The sequence below is a fragment of the Heteronotia binoei genome, chromosome 12 (genome assembly GCF_032191835.1).
Source record: "Heteronotia binoei isolate CCM8104 ecotype False Entrance Well chromosome 12, APGP_CSIRO_Hbin_v1, whole genome shotgun sequence".
NCBI classification, from domain to species: domain Eukaryota; kingdom Metazoa; phylum Chordata; class Lepidosauria; order Squamata; family Gekkonidae; genus Heteronotia; species Heteronotia binoei.
Window position 1 is genome coordinate 42,268,012 of NC_083234.1, and position 16,441 is coordinate 42,284,452.

At 43.9% G+C, this 16,441-nt stretch overlaps 1 protein-coding gene and 1 pseudogene across 4 annotated transcripts in view; one reads left to right on the plus strand and one right to left on the minus strand.

Annotated features, from left to right (window-relative positions):
• The first annotated feature begins 7,769 nt into the window (after window positions 1–7,769).
• LOC132579986 (large ribosomal subunit protein eL30-like) lies at window positions 7,770–8,316 on the plus strand (annotated as a pseudogene).
• A 1,434-nt stretch (window positions 8,317–9,750) lies between these two features.
• The window catches only part of PPP3CC (protein phosphatase 3 catalytic subunit gamma), a 95,307-nt gene continuing 88,616 nt past the window's right edge, over window positions 9,751–16,441 (minus strand). For all 4 annotated transcript variants that reach the window (XM_060251767.1, XM_060251769.1, XM_060251768.1 and 1 more), the window contains one exon: window positions 9,751–10,462. In XM_060251767.1, coding sequence (XP_060107750.1) covers window positions 10,287–10,462 — 176 coding nt within the window. In that variant the 3' untranslated portion in view covers window positions 9,751–10,286. The remainder of the gene's footprint in view (window positions 10,463–16,441) is intronic.

Sequence of the window (16,441 nt, forward strand, 5' to 3'; positions counted from 1 at the left end):
TCGAAAGCACGCGCTTGTAGAAAATCACGGTTTAAAAGTGCACGCCGTGAGACCTCACTGCTCTGTAAGAAGCCGACGCCACTGCCTGCGCCTTACCGAAATACATGGGCGGGATGCTCAACCCATGCGGTTTGACTTACTTAGTTTCAGTTTAAAATAAAACCAGCCTCTTCCTCCGGCACCGACGTCATCTAGAAAGCCAACAGCGCCCTCTGCTGGTGAAGTGGCAGTAAGGCTGTTGTAGTAAGGCTCCAAGGGGGCGGCTGTATTTCAAAAGTTTACGATTCTTAAAGTATGCATCTAAAACGTACGAAGGGAACTTTGACTTTCGAAAGCTTATAAAAATTTTTGTGGGCCTCTAAAGCGCCACTGGAATAGATTTTAACTGTTGTACTTCAGACCAACACGGCTGCCTTCTGGAACTATCTAAAACATAATGCATGAAGATGAACATGTGCTGGTGCATCATACCAACTAGACCAGCCAGGCAGCTGGAACTGACTGCCCTTCCCTCCCCGGTGTATGTTCAGATTACTGTCTAATAATATGTGAAGAGGGCCTTTAAGATATGAACAGAAGAATTGCCCCCTAGGCTTGGAGAGATCTCAACCACCAAAAAGGGCTGAGGAAGGCTTCCTCAGGTGGTGGTGGGCTCTCCTTCCTTGGAGGTTTTTAAACAGAGGCTAGATGGCCATCTCTCAACATTGTGGATCTTGTGAATTTAGGGGGAGGTATTTGTGAATTTCCTGCAATGTGAGGGGGTTAGACTAGATGGTCCTGGAGTTCCCTTCCAATTATATTATTCTATTTATCCTTGAATTTAAAAAAAATATCAAAAGTAGCATTCACTTCATCTTAAGGAAATTATGTACTTCTTAAGGAAATTGTGTATTTTTTGCACAGTATACAGATCAGACCAATGAGACTTGCTGGTAGAAGTGTGGAATTCTGGGAGCCATGGTTGCAGACCCAGCACATTTTCTCTTCAGCCATGATAAAGGCAAAGGAGACAATTCAGCCAGGGCGATTTGGCCTGGAAAAGGAATTCATGTAGCAATCATTATTGTACAAAATGTAAGAAAGTAAAAAAAAAATCTGGATACAAATACATTTATTAATTCAGAAGAATTAAAAAAATTAATATACAATTGAAACAAGAATCTTTGTTCTTATATATTACAATGGCAGTGAGATTATTATATGTGCAAAAGTGGAGGAGTCCAGTATTGCCAACAACAGAGGAATGGATGGTGAAGGTGCTGGAACAGGGGCGTAGCCAGGATTTTTAAAGTCAAAGGGCATTTTAAAAAGTTTGGGGCAGGGTCTCTTTTCCATCCTCTGCAGGGCTCCCGAGGTTCCTGTCCTGCAATGCCTCCATTACCTGTGTCCAGCTCGGAGAAAGAAGCCTCTCTTGTGACAGGGCAGGAGGAGGACTGAGAGATGCGGCAGGGCAGCAGTGCTGGGCCCGGAAGAGCACCTTGTTTGCCTGCCACCAGGAGAGACTAATTCCAGCCTAAATATCTATCCATCTCTATTGTTTATGCACTCTTGTGAGACCAGAAGTATTATTCAGGTAAGAACAGGATATCACCTGGGGAGACAGAATACATACTTATAACGTTGATGAGCAACGCAGATGCATTAAGAGCTCACGGAAGAATATGATCCCACAGCTGCAGGTGAGGATTCTTGCCTAGTAGACCTGATTGAGGATAAACCCTTTGCTTTTACCACAATTTAGAACATTTTTTTTAAAAAAATCCAAGTTTTGAGCATTTTGTGGACGTTGATTGTGCGTAAATGTGTGTGTGTGTGAGAGAGGGATTGTGAACATTTTTCCACAGAAAATCATCACAAGTCTTTTGCTGCAACATTACTGCCTCTCTGGAATTTAACACCCTTTAATATTAGTCCAGAAAAGTATGTAGTGAAGCAACATATCATTTCTAGAGGGAAATGAACTTTTGTATGCAAGGCATGGGTGAAGAGCTGACAAACAAATCAACGGGCTGTTTAGTCCTGTTTTTCGGCTAGCTACCAGAACAGCAAGGCCAGCCCCCTCCCTCATCTCTCGTTTGTATTTTTATCTCATCCTTCCTCCAGGGAGCTCAGGACAGTATATAGTCCTACCCCCCCCCTCCATTTCACTCTCACAACAATTCAAGAGGTAGGTTATGCTAAGAGAGACTGATTAGCCTAAGATTATCCAGCAAGATTCCTGGCTGAGTGGAAATTTGAACACAGCTCTTCTCAGGCCTTGTCCAATGTTCTTACAGCTATGCCACACTGGCTCCTCTCAAGCTTCAGCTACATTTTAATGAAATACTCAATTAACTGGTTCAGATTGGCTAGAAAATGTCACAGGCCTGCCAGAAATTACTGGGCTTCTTCCTTCACTTCCACAATTTTTTATTCCAGAGACCTGCAATCATACATGGTTCTGGAAGGCTATTAGCTTCCATTGACATTGGTATCAGTCCATGCCATTTTGTCACCCCAGAAATCTAAATGGCATCCCTCCCCTCCTGAGTAACCAACATGTGGCACAACCCTTTGGACAGTTCTCCTGTGGAAGCCATGCTGAAGTGAACAGAGACTGCCCAAGAGTCCATCATGTCCTGCAGAATCCTGAGGTTGTATCCTTTTGTATGGTATCTTCACCACAGCAGCAACTTAGAAACTCAAATCTCATCACTTCCAAAAAATTGTTCTTACCATCCCCCAGTCAACTTTTCACACCTGAATAGTCAAAGTGACGCCCCTTCTTTGATGTGAGACTGAAGGCTAGGCATTCCTTCTGAAATCTGCCACCCAGAGAATATCTTGTTGACACTCAAATCCCATAACTGAATCCCCAATCACTATTTCTATCCATAACTGCTGTATAGTATAACAAAGTCTGAGTCCAGTGGCCTCTTTAAGACCAACATATCTGAGGAAGTGTGCTTGCACACAAAAACTCATACCTTGAATAATACTGTGTTGGTCTTAAAGGTGCCACTGGAATCAAACTTTGTTCTGCTGCTTCAGACCAACATGGCTACTCACCTGATGCTGTCCAGTACAACAAGTTCTAGTACTGCAGCAGCTGAGAAATACATGCTCTGGTTAATTCAAACAGTATCTGAATGACCCCAGCTTCCTAATAGTGACCAAACTTCAAAGACAATCCATGCATTGGTTTGCCTCATCTGCAGTTTGCATGAGTGTCAAAAGCATCTATGATACATTTTCAAAGCCTAACCCCCTTGACCCTCAGTTCCTCAGAAGCCAGTCCTACTGAATTCAAAGGGACTCAATCAAAACAAGGCAAAACCCAGCAGACTTCATTTATGCCAGCCAACAGCAAAGCCTAAATGGGAAGTGAACACATTCTAGAATCCTCCAAAATGTACAGGAGCTCCTCAGTAGATGAATGGATGTGGGAAGGGTAGCCAAATGGTGTCAGTTCTAAGAACAGGGGTGTATTATTTCTTATCCTGACTTCAACCCCAACTGGTGATGGAAAATGCCCTCAAGTCGTAGCTGACTTATGGCAACCCCGTAGGATTTTGAAGATGAGACAAAGAGAGATGGCTTGCCACTGCCTGGCTCTGTATAGCAACCCAAGACAACCCAAGTACTAACCAGGGCCAACCCTGCTTAGCTTCCGAGATCTGGTGAGATCTAGTGCATACTTTATCCTGAGGGACAGCAGAAAGTCATCTTCCTAAGGCTTGTAATAAGTTCCCACTAGTTCCTCTGGGGGATGGCACAGCTGCCTGATCCCAACCATATTTAGATATTTAATTTTATTCAAACTGAATTTCCCCATTGCTGCAAAGCTAGCTAAATGTAGCACTTGAATATTTTGACCTCTCCTATTCTGCTGTTTTGTTTTTCATTATGTTACATGGGTTATCCATTCACCTGGTTGAGAGACATTCAAACAGAGCTGGAGGCAAAAGGAACAAAATATTTCTGTTGCCCAGCTATCTCCTATGAGCATATGGAGCTGCTTTATACCAAGTGAGACCACTGGTCCATCTGATTCAGAAATGCCCTCTAGCTTCCCCAGGATCTCACAGAATGGTGTTTCCCAATGCCTGTTACGTATGTCCATCTAACCAGAGATGCCAGGACTGCGCCTTAGGGCCATCCACATGCAAAAGGTACTCTCTGCTACTGCTGAACTACATTCATTTTTTTCTCTCAGAAAGTCTGGGACTACTTGAACACGTATCAAAAACAACACTTTTGAGACCAAACCTGTAATTTAATTTTTAATTTTTTTCTTAAAGATGACTTTCCAATTTACATTAAGACGGTTCTAACAAATTCATTCCTTGTTCACAAAAGAGAAATTATATTAAATAATTTCTGCCAATAAATAACATTTTTTTCACCATTCTTCTTTAAACATAACTAAAAAAAAAAGAGCAAGAAAAATAAAGGAGGCAGTCTCCAGGCAATGGGCAAACAATACTTCAGAACCAAGAACCTCAAGTCCTCACCACACGTTCCCAGGGCTTGCAATTCCACTTTGGATGGGATGAACAAAGCTGTTGTGGTGCCCCAGTAGGGAGAATCTGGCTAGTTCAGGTCACTCAAGAGATGGGGCGAGTGGTCTGTGGCAGTCTGGGATGGCCCCAGAGTAAAAAAAAGGTTCTCTTGGAAGGGGTGAAAGCACCTTTCTTCCTGAAGCCTGGAAGACCCATTGTGGACTCCCCTCCTTGTTACATGCACCTTGCTTTTAACATGCAAGATCAAATTTAAAAAAAAAATAATCATCATATTAGGCTGCTTCAGAGCAAGCCCACAGGAAGGGGGCAGTGCGCACTGTGTTTAATACTCTGGAGTCCCATGGGCTAGTGGGGTATTTCTTGGCCTTTTAGTTTTTATTTGCAGCTCTTGTTGCTTCAAAAGTTTGCTCCTGGATTTAATGAACAGAACAAAACAGAGGAGAACGGAGGTGGGTGGGAAGTGAAACTGAGACAAGATTCCTTCACAGCGCTCAGACAGAAATCACAAGGTTTTTTCAGAGAGGTGGGGCAGGTAGCCCAAATACATTTCCAATATATCTATGTTGGGAAAGAGAAGGCAATGTATATATATATTCCACTCCCCAACCCAGCACTGTTTTCAACTGCCCCTTTCCCTTTTATAGCTACAACAGAGGAAATAAGAGCCAGTCACTGGATGCTGCAGCATTTTAATGAGTTTAATGGCTATTCCTTCTGAAACTTTCTCAACAGCCCCTCTTCCCCCAAGTGATCTAGAGTAGCTGAAGGTTCATGTGCTCCCTTTCCCTAATGCCCCCCTCCAATCTTAACCATGGTTCACATGTTGGCACTGACCTCTACTATGGTTAACACTAACAAGGGTTGCCTCACCACCAGTTTCAAATCCTGATTAATTGTACCTAGCTAAGAGGTCAAGAAATGTCACGTTGGCACCAGACCTTAGAGAAGCCAGCCATCACTGTTATGTTCCCTCAGGTCAAAAGAAGAGGGGGAAAGGAAGCAGGAGGCTCCCCAAATTAATAATGGAAGCTAGTTCCAGTGCTATTATTTCCAACGCCCATTTACTTACATAACAATTTTTTTTAAAGGAAGGAAACTTAGAAGCAGACCTTGGACAGTGAAGATGGGAGAAAATATGTTCCTGTTCTAGACCAAGGTCTACGCTTTTCCTCTTTTCAAAGTGCCCAGGATTTAATCAAACTCTCTCACTGGAAAGAGGAAGCCAGTTCAGAGAGTGCTGCAGGAATGAGCATTAGCAAATCAGGGGTTAATTAACACCCACTCTCCCCTAAACTGTGTGTCACTGCTGCTCAACCCCGCACAAACACTGCATACTGTGCCAAGGAAACGAGGCCTCAATGCCAGCGTTCCCTTGGCAACCAGAGCCTAGGTCTAGCCTGACAGCAAGTTAGTTGCATGCAACTGAATGTGGAACCATGGAATACCTTTTGCCAGCATGCCAGAATTACACTAAAAGGAAGGGAAATAACCAAGGACTCCTGACTGAGAATGTGAGGACTCTCCCTCCTTTCCCATCCCGCAACAAAACTTGTATCTGTTTTGAGAAGCTGCCCAAAAGAGACTGGGCCCCATCTTAAACATTTGGCCTCCCTGACACAACTGGGAGGTACTTGGCTCTGCTTATTTCAGGAGCAATCATGTCTCCTTTACCTTGGCAGGCAGCCATGAGCCAATCAGTCTGTGAACCTTATTTGTGGGAATGGGAGATTCCCCATGGATGAATAATTCTGGATGCACAGCAGTCCAACCAGAAGATGGTTCAGAAACTTTGCTATATATGCATAGCAGCATAAATGCTCTAAAGACCTTTTTTTTTTGCCAAGAATAGCTAACAAAAACATGGGAGATGAAAGAGAGGAAATAGCTAAACCAACAGTGTGGTGTTTCAGGGCTCTTCTTTTTACTAGTTCTCAGTCCATGTACAAAATTATGGTTGTGTTTGATAAGCAAACTAGGGCATGTACCCTGTTGCCAAGAATTAAACTTCCAGGGTGATAAACAGAGGGAATATCTCAGCAGCATCCTCACTGCAAGAGCAAAGGAAGTTTTCATTAAGCAAACATTACCCCATTACATGATAAGCAGAATACTGGCATGTTCTCCTTTGCACATAGCTGTAGTGACACAATGCTATGGCCCCAGCAGCTAGTTTCACATGGCTCTCTGGTGTGCATGTACAGGCAGACTTCTACCCAAGTGATTGATAGCCCACACCTTTGGGAGGTCCATTGTTTGCATTTATGTAAACATGCAAGAAAGCACATTGATAAAATTCACACATTCCTGGGGAGTATGATCAGAATGGTGGGGGCATGGCAGCAATTGTGTTTCCTTGGGTACATATCAAAAGGAGAGTTAAGTTTCCCCACTTGATGTGTCCTGAAAGAGCTTTGAGAGCTAAAAACTGCAGAAGATTCTCTAGTTTGAGGTCAAATCATCTGTACTACATCAATTAGCAAGCATGAGAACTCTCTTGAAGAACAGAGCTTCCAGAGAAACACATGTTCGCATTAGTTGCGTGTTATTGTTTTTTAACGACAGCAAGAGGGCCCCCCCCCAATGTGAAACATAGATAACCCAGCCAATTTCACAATTATGAAAAAAGAAGTGTTTTTAATAGGGAAATCCTTAAGATCAGAGCAAAAAAAAAAAAGACAGCAATGAAGAGGCTCCCCCCTCCTTTTTTTTTTTTAGAACAGCCCAGAGACTCCTGATTGTCCTTTTTTGCTTAAGCCATTAAGTTATAAGAGGCTGGAAGTATGAATTGTCTATGGAAGACTGACTCAAACACACCACAACTGGAGCCAGGAGACAGCTATGGCTTAACTGAGGTAACTCCAGCAGGGGGGAATCTGCACCTCTTTTCCAATGAGTGATCACATTTTGATTATTTAAAAACAATACAAAACACAACGGGAGCCTGGTTTCTGTCATAGTCAGAATAATGAAAACTAACCAGGACTTATGACTCTGCACATGAGGATCTCAGCTTCAAAGCCCAACACATCTGTTCAGTTGCTGTTCTTTGGCACTTTAAAATACAATTCCCCCACTTGTAACTCTGACTCCAAACAATTTTCCTTCAAAGAAGTAATTCTTGAGGCACCAGCTGCTGGACAACCTCTACAGCTACTCTAAAAATCCCACCTTCCTCATCCATCAGAGGTTATCTGCCTTTTGTTGTTGCCTAGCAGACATCTTGGAAGTACCTGCCTGCTAATGGCAGGACTGATGTGAGCTGCAAGGATGGGGGCTGAGAAGATAAAAAGGTCCATGGAGTCCATTAACTCCAGGCTTCTGTTAGTTATGAAATGTGGCAAACAGCTATTAGCCCACTAACAGATTCTGAAATGATGTGGAAAGGCAAAGCTAACTTGGTTATCCTAACCAGCATCTGTCCTGGTCAGAGAATTTTTTTTTAAAATGGAGTATTATGCTATATTGGCCAAAAGTAGCATGGACCAGTACAGTGGCAATAACACAGAATTTGGGTATGTGTTGTGGAAATCATGACAGAGTGTGTACTCTGGTCATCACAGATGCACACGATTCTGACACCATTAAAAGCATGCCAGAACAAACCAGTGAGAATAATGTAGAGCTTTCCATTTTGAGTAATATAAACTGGTTACCAAAGTTAACCTGTGCAGTGCGACTCACTTCTATGTCCAAAGAGAACAAAACCACTCCTCACTTCGGCCTTCTCACTTTCTTCCTGCAATACTCACCTAGCTGCAATATGCTGGGTGTGCTACTTGCTCCTAGCAGAAGAAACATACTGCCTGCTCTATGAATTGGGTAGATCATCCCCACCACTCTTCAGGGACCCTGCAGTAAACATTTTTTCTCACATACTGTAAAAACCCAGCAATAATTTTACAATATTAAGTAAGGAACAAGATCTGTGCTGCCCAATAATCAATCTTTTCATGACATTTTGAGATAAACGTAAATGATACACCACCCAAAGGGCTTCTGGGCTTTGAGGGAAAAGGCAGGCTTGCATGCAAACCTGGAAACTCAGAGCAGCTTCACAATTTACATGATAATTATCCATGTCACAGCTATACTGGTGTTCCCAAAAGTAGTCACAAAGTATGATGGGGATCCCTCTACATACAATGGAAGCAGGGCACATTTTGTATTCCTATGTGAAATTATTTTCACATGCTGTTACTTTAAGAGTTTGGAACACTGAGAGGAAAAGAAAACTGTGGAGCCTCCCATCCCACAGCTCTAGCAGCCCTTTCACTATACTCTTTGTGAACTCTTCAAGAGACAGGTCACACTGCTAGGTCAGCGCAACCTAGGAGCACAGGGTTGATTTTTTTTAAGTGGTATTGTGCAAACCCAGTCCTTTGAGCCAACATGGGCAAAAATCTGCTACAATCACTGGAAATTCAGCCTGAGGGTCAAACTGCTGACCCTTCTAGTGTCACATTTTAAGACTATGTTTTCCTTCTGTAATGGAGTGTGCCCCTTGAGGTTATTGGGAATTTTATTGGTAGAAGATCAGCAAGAGACTTTTTCAGGTATCGCTGTACACCTGATGTAGACCTCCCCCGCCCCAAAATAATGGGCACCTAATGTCAGCCTGACACCCACCCATCCTCACAGCAAATGCAGGATATCCCAAAGGCAGCATAGGGGTGGTCTAGCCTAGACAAAGGAAATGGTGGTGATGCTGTGCAAAACTTCACAGAAAATAGGACTTTCTTCCCACAGCTTGTGTTCCATCACAATGGCTTCCTTCTAATGCAGTGAACTGAGTCCCCTGAATGGACAGGCCTTAAGTCACACATAACAGCACAAAACAGAAGTAGCTATTGTTATGCAGTCTGCGGGTAGAGCAAAAGAAGAGGGGACTCTTTTTCAAAATATTAATCTTGTAGAACTTCTCACATTCAGATAAAGACTGTGACAAACCGCAGAGTTGCTTTCATGTCAGAAAAACTGACACAAATCCCACTAGTGTGACGTAAACTACAGTTTCATGCCTGGAACAAAGCTGGCAGCCAGCGGAGTGAATTCATTTTTCTAATATAATGAAACTCCATTCAAAGCCCACCCACTAGTTTATTTTAATAAACCCCTGATTTCTGAAGGAATAGCAATGAAAACATTGGAGAGGGCAGGAGAAGAAGGGAGACTCTTTCCCACCAGTTCCTTTGCGCATTTCAACATTTGCCTCTGATAAAAGCATCCCAAGAAGCAGAGCGTTTACCAATTGCCCTGTGCAACATGCCTTTAATGGAAGTCAACTGTTGGAGCATCAGACGCAGTGAGAAATAGACAAAAAAAACAGCAACAGCTGCAAGGAGAAAATGCCACTTTCAAATGAAAGATGCCACTTAAAAAAAAAAAAACAAGGCTAATTTAAGAGCTCTTTCAGCAAATCAGACACCAGAGTTGCCTTGAGCTGTTTTTTTTTTTTTGCTCCCCCACCTCCCCACAAAGTCTCCTTCCCTCTTGTCAGCAGGAATGGGCCACCTGTACAGAACAACACTTTATATATGCACTAGCATTTAGACCCATCCCTAAATTAAAAAAAAAGATGACATTTCATATATTGAACATAAAATTTTAAAAAACTTACAAAATGGTCACCTCTCTTACAGAATGAATGTAAAGTGGATTATGGACATGCCTCCAGGCTAAGTTGGTTTCACCCCCCCCAACCCCCTCCCCCTTCATAATAAATAAATAAAATTCATTAAGTTTTGGATCCTTTCGTTTTGGATACAGACTGGGCATTTTGAACCATTACTGGGCTTTCTTCCCCGTTCCGTTCTTGTCTGCAGAGTTTGTTGAGGTTAAGTTCACCGGCCCATCAGGGTGCTTTGAATCCTTGCGTGGTGGCATGCGCTCATTAATGCGGTCCAGGCCCCTGGCTTCTTCAAAGCTGCGGATCTTGTGCTGCGGTGAAAATCCACGGATGGCTAGAAAGGGTAGGAGGGAGAGGGGAGAAGAGGAGGAAGAGAAGTTGGAGGGAGCTGCTAAGTTTGGCTGCTGAATAATATTTGTAACATGCTGTTCTGCTACAAAGCAGAGTTGTGGCTATGGAGCATGTGTCTGACTTTGGACGGGCAGACGACGATGCTGTTTTATCACTGGGTACTGCAAACTGCTACCTCATTTATATGAAAAGACATCCTTTAAGCCAAGGCTGAAGGTGTATGTGGTTTTTCTCTCTAAAGTCAGACAGCTTGTGATATGTACCCTCATCCTACTCTGGTAAACAGGTTGGAAAATTTAACTTGATTGAAAACCCTGCAAGACCTGTTTGCCCAGGAATGAGAGTAGAACAAAAGAAATGTGTGCATTCGTGCCATGGAAAGAGAGGCTTCTCTCAAATGGTTTTCAACTATCTTGAATGCAGTAAAGGATTCTTACTGGCCCCTTTGGTACTCCTAAAAGCTCCTGGATCTAATTTTAAGAGGTACAAGTCAGACATGTGCTCAATAATCTGAAACATTAGTGCAGAGAAACAGCAGCACACTTTTGAAAGCTGAATAACATAAAAAACCAAAATAATAGTGAGAAAATCAAAGCCACTTATTCTAACACAAAACCACCACACACACACAAGACACCACAAAGAAACAGAGAAAGCTTATCTGTGGATCAAAAAAGACAGTATAAATTTTTTCCTCTTGCATGACCAGAAGCTGAGCACAAGAGAAGCTTTAGGTGCAGCAGAGCCTATAACCCATTTGGTACAACCTGTGCTCTCCAGCACTTCAGTGTCCAAGCACAACATCTCTTCTGCCAGACTGCTCCCTTAGAACCAATCGTGAGCTGAATTTACAGTGGCTAATTCTGTGGCCAAATATACCTTCATCTAAAGACTGTAATCTGCAGACATTATTATGCCCTGCCATGCACTTGGTGTAACAGGCAGAACAATTTTGTTAATCCTGCATTACACCTTTAATAAGTCCATCTAAAAGGAAAAGCAAAAAGTCAGCACTGGACAGCAGGAGACCAGGGTAGATGTATTCTAGGTTTTGGACATGCACGCCATTATTGTGTTACTCTGAGTGACCTAAACAAACCACTGTTTGACAGGTTCAGAGTTTTTGCCACCCCAATATGGTGGTAGCTGTTTTGATAATATTGGGAGGGAAAGGTTGCTTACCTGAAATGGGAAATGGATGACCTTCAAGTGGTCGCCTGTGCAGCCACACACTGTGTACCGCGCCTGCGCTGTGCCTCTGTACAGGAAATTTCCCAAGTCTAGATTTTTGGTGGACTTTCCCTCAGCTGTGGGGAGCAGGCACCCACTGCGCATGCCTGGGGCTGAGGGAAACCCTGCTCCCGCCTCAGTTCCTTCCTTACACCATTAGATGCCCCCCCAGATGAAAGGTAAGTAAGAGGGAAAGCCAGCAGTGGGGAAGGATGGGTGTGTGTGTGGCTGCACAGATGACCACCCAAAGATCATCAGTTACAGGTAAGCAACCTGTTTATCATCTTCATGGTCTCTGTGCAGGCCACACACTGGGTGACTAGCAAGCTGCTGTATATCGGATGGGGGGTTCTGGCTTAAGGGTGCCCCATGAAGAACAACAGACAAAAGGGTAGGTGAAACAAACAGATATATTCTAATTAAATACATAACAGATGCTTTGTTCTGCATTTCAAACTGAAAACACAGAAGAAAAGAAACAAACCGAATTAACAGATCAACAGTGGAATATAGACCACAGTCTGACCAAAAGTTGCATCCTTGCGAGCACAAACATCAAAGGCATAGTGAGAAACAAATGTGGACAGTGCGGACCACATTGCAGCGGCACAAATATCTGCCGGGGGACTCCTGCCCAAAAGGCTGAGGGCATAGAAACTGCTGTTGTGGAGTGTCCCTCATTTCAGGACAGGAGGGTGGTACCTGAGAGTTCATAGCATAAAGCAATGCCCAAGGAAAGCCATTAAGATAGTCTCTGGGGAGAAATAGTCCCCCCTTTAGTAGGGTTAGAGTACAATACAAATAACCTGGAATCTTGCCTAAAGTCTTTTGTACGTGCAGTATAAAAGGAGAGTGCCCACTGAACATCAAGAGAGGTAAGTTATCCCTCATCCCATGGGTTAAGGAAAAAGACAGGCAAGACAATTGGTTGAGTGATATGAACGGCAGAAGCAACCTTGGGTAAAAACTTCAGGTCTGGCTGTAAAACCACCTTGGAATGGAATATCGTAGAAGGTGGATCTATTCGAAGGGCACATAGCTCGCTTGATCTGCAAGCTGAAGTTAGGGCCACCAGTAACAGTTTTCTAAGGTAACAAGCAAAGGGCACAAGTGGCCATAGGTTTGAAAGGCTTTGTTACTTCCTGGGAAAGGGCCAATGACAGACTCCATGAAGGAATCAATGTTTGTCTAGGAGGGCACAAGTTGGTGAGGTCCTTCAAGAAGGCCTTTGTCAGAGGATGAGAAAAGAGTTGAATGTCCTATGTTGTCATGGTAGGAAGAGATTGCTGACAGGTAGACTCTGATCAACAATATGCTGTGTCCAGTATGGTGGAGGTCTGCAGCAAAGGAGAACTTGTGGGAGTGGCATCTTCATAGGTGAGGTCCCCTGAGCAGATGCATACCTCAAGAGAGAAATTCAAGGACGGATTCTCTATGGTGTAAGTTTGAAGAAATTTGGATCATGGTGGAAAATCCAGCCATCATGTTGGTAGAGAAGGTCGGAAGCCTGAGGCAGTTCCATGTATGTTCTGTTGCTGAGGTGCATTACTAATGGGAACTATGGTTGAGGAGGCCACCAGGGGATGATTAGAATGCATGAAGTCCTGTCCTACTGTATCTTCTGAAGCACTCTGGTGATTAACGGAAAAGGAGGGAACATATAGAAACGATGACCTGTCCACTGTTGTAGGAAGGAATCCCTGAAGGATCCCGGAAGAGTGTCCAGTCTGCTGAACTATTGTGTGCATTTGTATTGAGATGCACTGCAAATGTGTTGAGAGAGGGAGTTCTGAATACTCGGAATACTGGTGTCAAATATGTTGAGTTCAGGGTCCCAAATCTTTTTGCAGAGGCTGCATCATAGTTGCGCAAAACGGACCACAAAGGTGGTGGAGGCCATGAGGCCTAACAGTCTCTGTACTGTCAGGGCACACTGAGCCATGTTGCTGATGTACTTGCATGCCAAAGACCGAATGTTGAAATCCCTGTTTCTCAGGAGGAGGACTTTGTGTTGCATGGTATCCAAGAGTGCCCCATAAACTGCAGCGTCTGAACTGGGGCAAGGTGAGACTTCTGGTGATTGATACAGAGCCCCAATGAGTCTAAAAGCTTGAGAGCTACAAAGAGGTCAGATGTCAGCTAATTGGTAGAGCAAGCCACAAAAAGCCTGTTGTCGATATATGGGAATACCATAATGCTCTGGGTGCAGAGGTATGCTGAAACAATCACCATGCATTTGGTGAAAACGTGGGGAACTGGCAAGATGCCAAATGGTAGGACCCAATATTGGTAGTGATGTTGACCTATGGTGAAATGGAGGAAATGATAACGCTGAAGCCTCATTGTGATATGGAATTAGGCACCTTTGATGCCATCTAAGCATTTGGTGGAATGAGAAGCATGCTGGTTTGTAGTGTGACCATGCGAACCTTGGATGTTTTTATAAAGGTGTTCAAATTCCAAAGGTCCAGGATAGGGCATTGGCCTCCATCTGCCTTTGGGACAACAAAGTATCTTGAGTAGAAACCCTGTCTTTGTACATGGCCTCATATTTCTTGGGGACCTGTGGTGTATTGCTTGGTTTGCCCCAAGCATCTTTCAGAGTGGCAATATAGATTGCTAGCATTGGCAACAGTGATGGATTTGTGCACCATACTGTGCACCATATCAGATACTGTGGGTGCATCAGAAACCAACGATATCCCTAATGCAGTAGCCATAAGTTGAAGTAGATCTAAAAATCCCTTGGTCCCTTCCAATGGAGAAATATTCCAGTTGGTATTGGGAAGAACCGTCTCATCCTCTGACAAAGGCCTTCTTGAAGGACCTCACCAACTTGTTCCAGGTGCAGTGCCTCAGGTGTGTCATTATCAGGTTCCTCCATCATTGGAGTCAGGGACATCTATTCTTATATCTGATGGGTCTGAAGTATTAAAATCATCAGCAAGATCTAGAGACTTTGAAGGTACTGCAGGAGTCTTGGGGTTAAGAATGCACTGTGGAGGTACTTTGGAATCCTTTGGTACTAGTCAGGTGATTGTAGCCAATGGTGGGACCCAAGGACGTGGAGGTGTGAGTTCCCACAAAGGTGAATGAAAGTGTTCAAGACATTTACAATGTCTGGTAGGTGACTGATACTAAGTAGAGTCATGGCGACCATAGAAATATGAGTGTTGAGGTCGACAATCAGAATAGTGACACATACATGGTTGGTAGTATGGGTGTAGATAGCACTCCTCCTCATAGTGCCCTGGAGAGAGCAAAGATGGCAATCGTAATAAAGAAAATGCTGTTGCATCAGTCGGCGTGGTTGTTGGTCAATGAATGACCAAGGTGAGTGCTGGAAATCATCATCTGAAGGTGCCTCATTATCAGAATGCTGGGAGGCAATTGGAGACACATCCCTCAGATTGGAGCAGGAAGAGTGGGCTGGAGAGCAGAGAACTTGCTTAGGCAGAATGACATCCTCCAACTGGAGAATTTTCAGTGGTTGTTCCATAGCAACCACAGAGATTGTGCTGTCAGGCACCAAAGTGTCTCAGAGATCCTGGTGCAGTATGGCTGTATGGCTGAGACAATGCATCACTCAATTCCATGGGAGGGACCTGACAAACTAGCAGTGCCGCAGACATCAACCCTGTAACAGTTATAGGCTGAATCTTTCGAAGTACAGAAGCAGAAATAACTGAGGCAGAATCCATCCCTTTAGCTTGGAGTTTGGATTTAGTGGGGGTGGATTTGGATGAAGAATGACACTTCTTCCCATCCCAGTTCTTGTATGGTTTGCTGGAGTGTTGTCTCAAAGTCAATGGGAGCAAAGTGTCCTTTATCTTTGAGGCAGCCAGAGCCGAGTCCCCACAACTGGGGCGGGCGGTGTTGATCGGATGCCTGAGGGCTGTGCCATTGTCAGGTTAAGAGATGACTCCAACAGGTAAGTCTTCAGTTGGGCTGCGTAATTTCTCAAGCCTGCCAATCAACTCTGTGGTGTTCTCCGAGACAGAATAGGCATTTGTTGTGGCCATCAGACAGCAGGATCTTCATGTTACAAGAAACGCAGCGCTTAAAGAAAGGGGCTCTCTCCATATGATTCCCCAAGATAAGCAGAAATTAGGGGAAGGAGAGGGGTGGGGGACTGAGGAAAAAAAGTAATGATTTTTTTCCGGGTAGAAGATGGAACAAAATGAAGAAGAAAAGTCAGAAAAATTAAACTTATCTGATAAGTGTTGAACAGAGAGCGATAAACTAGAGGGAAAGAAAAGCCCAGCCAGTCCACAGGCAGTAAAGAAGGAACTGAGGTGGGGTGGGGTTTCCCTCAGCTCTAGGCATGTGCAGTGGATGCCTGCTCCCAGAGCTGAGGGAAAGCCCACTGAAAATCTAGGCTTTTAAAATTTCCCGAACAGAGGCACGGCACAGGCGCAGTACCCAGTGTGTTATCTGCACAGAGACCACAAACAATCTGGGGCACTTTTCCAGTGTCTGCAGATAGCTGGCATTGCCAAAATGCACAAGAACTGAAACTTGTATGCTGCTTCTAGTTTAGCAGCCACTGTCCAAGGCAACTGTTGAACCAGCCCTGATTCTGTTACAGTAATTAAAAAACACATGAAATTGCCTTATACTGAATAAGACCCTTGGTTCATCAAAGTCAGTATTGTTTACTCAGGCTGATAGTGACTCTCCGGGGTCTCAAGAAGAGCTCTTTTAACTGGAGATGCTGGGGACTGATCCTGGG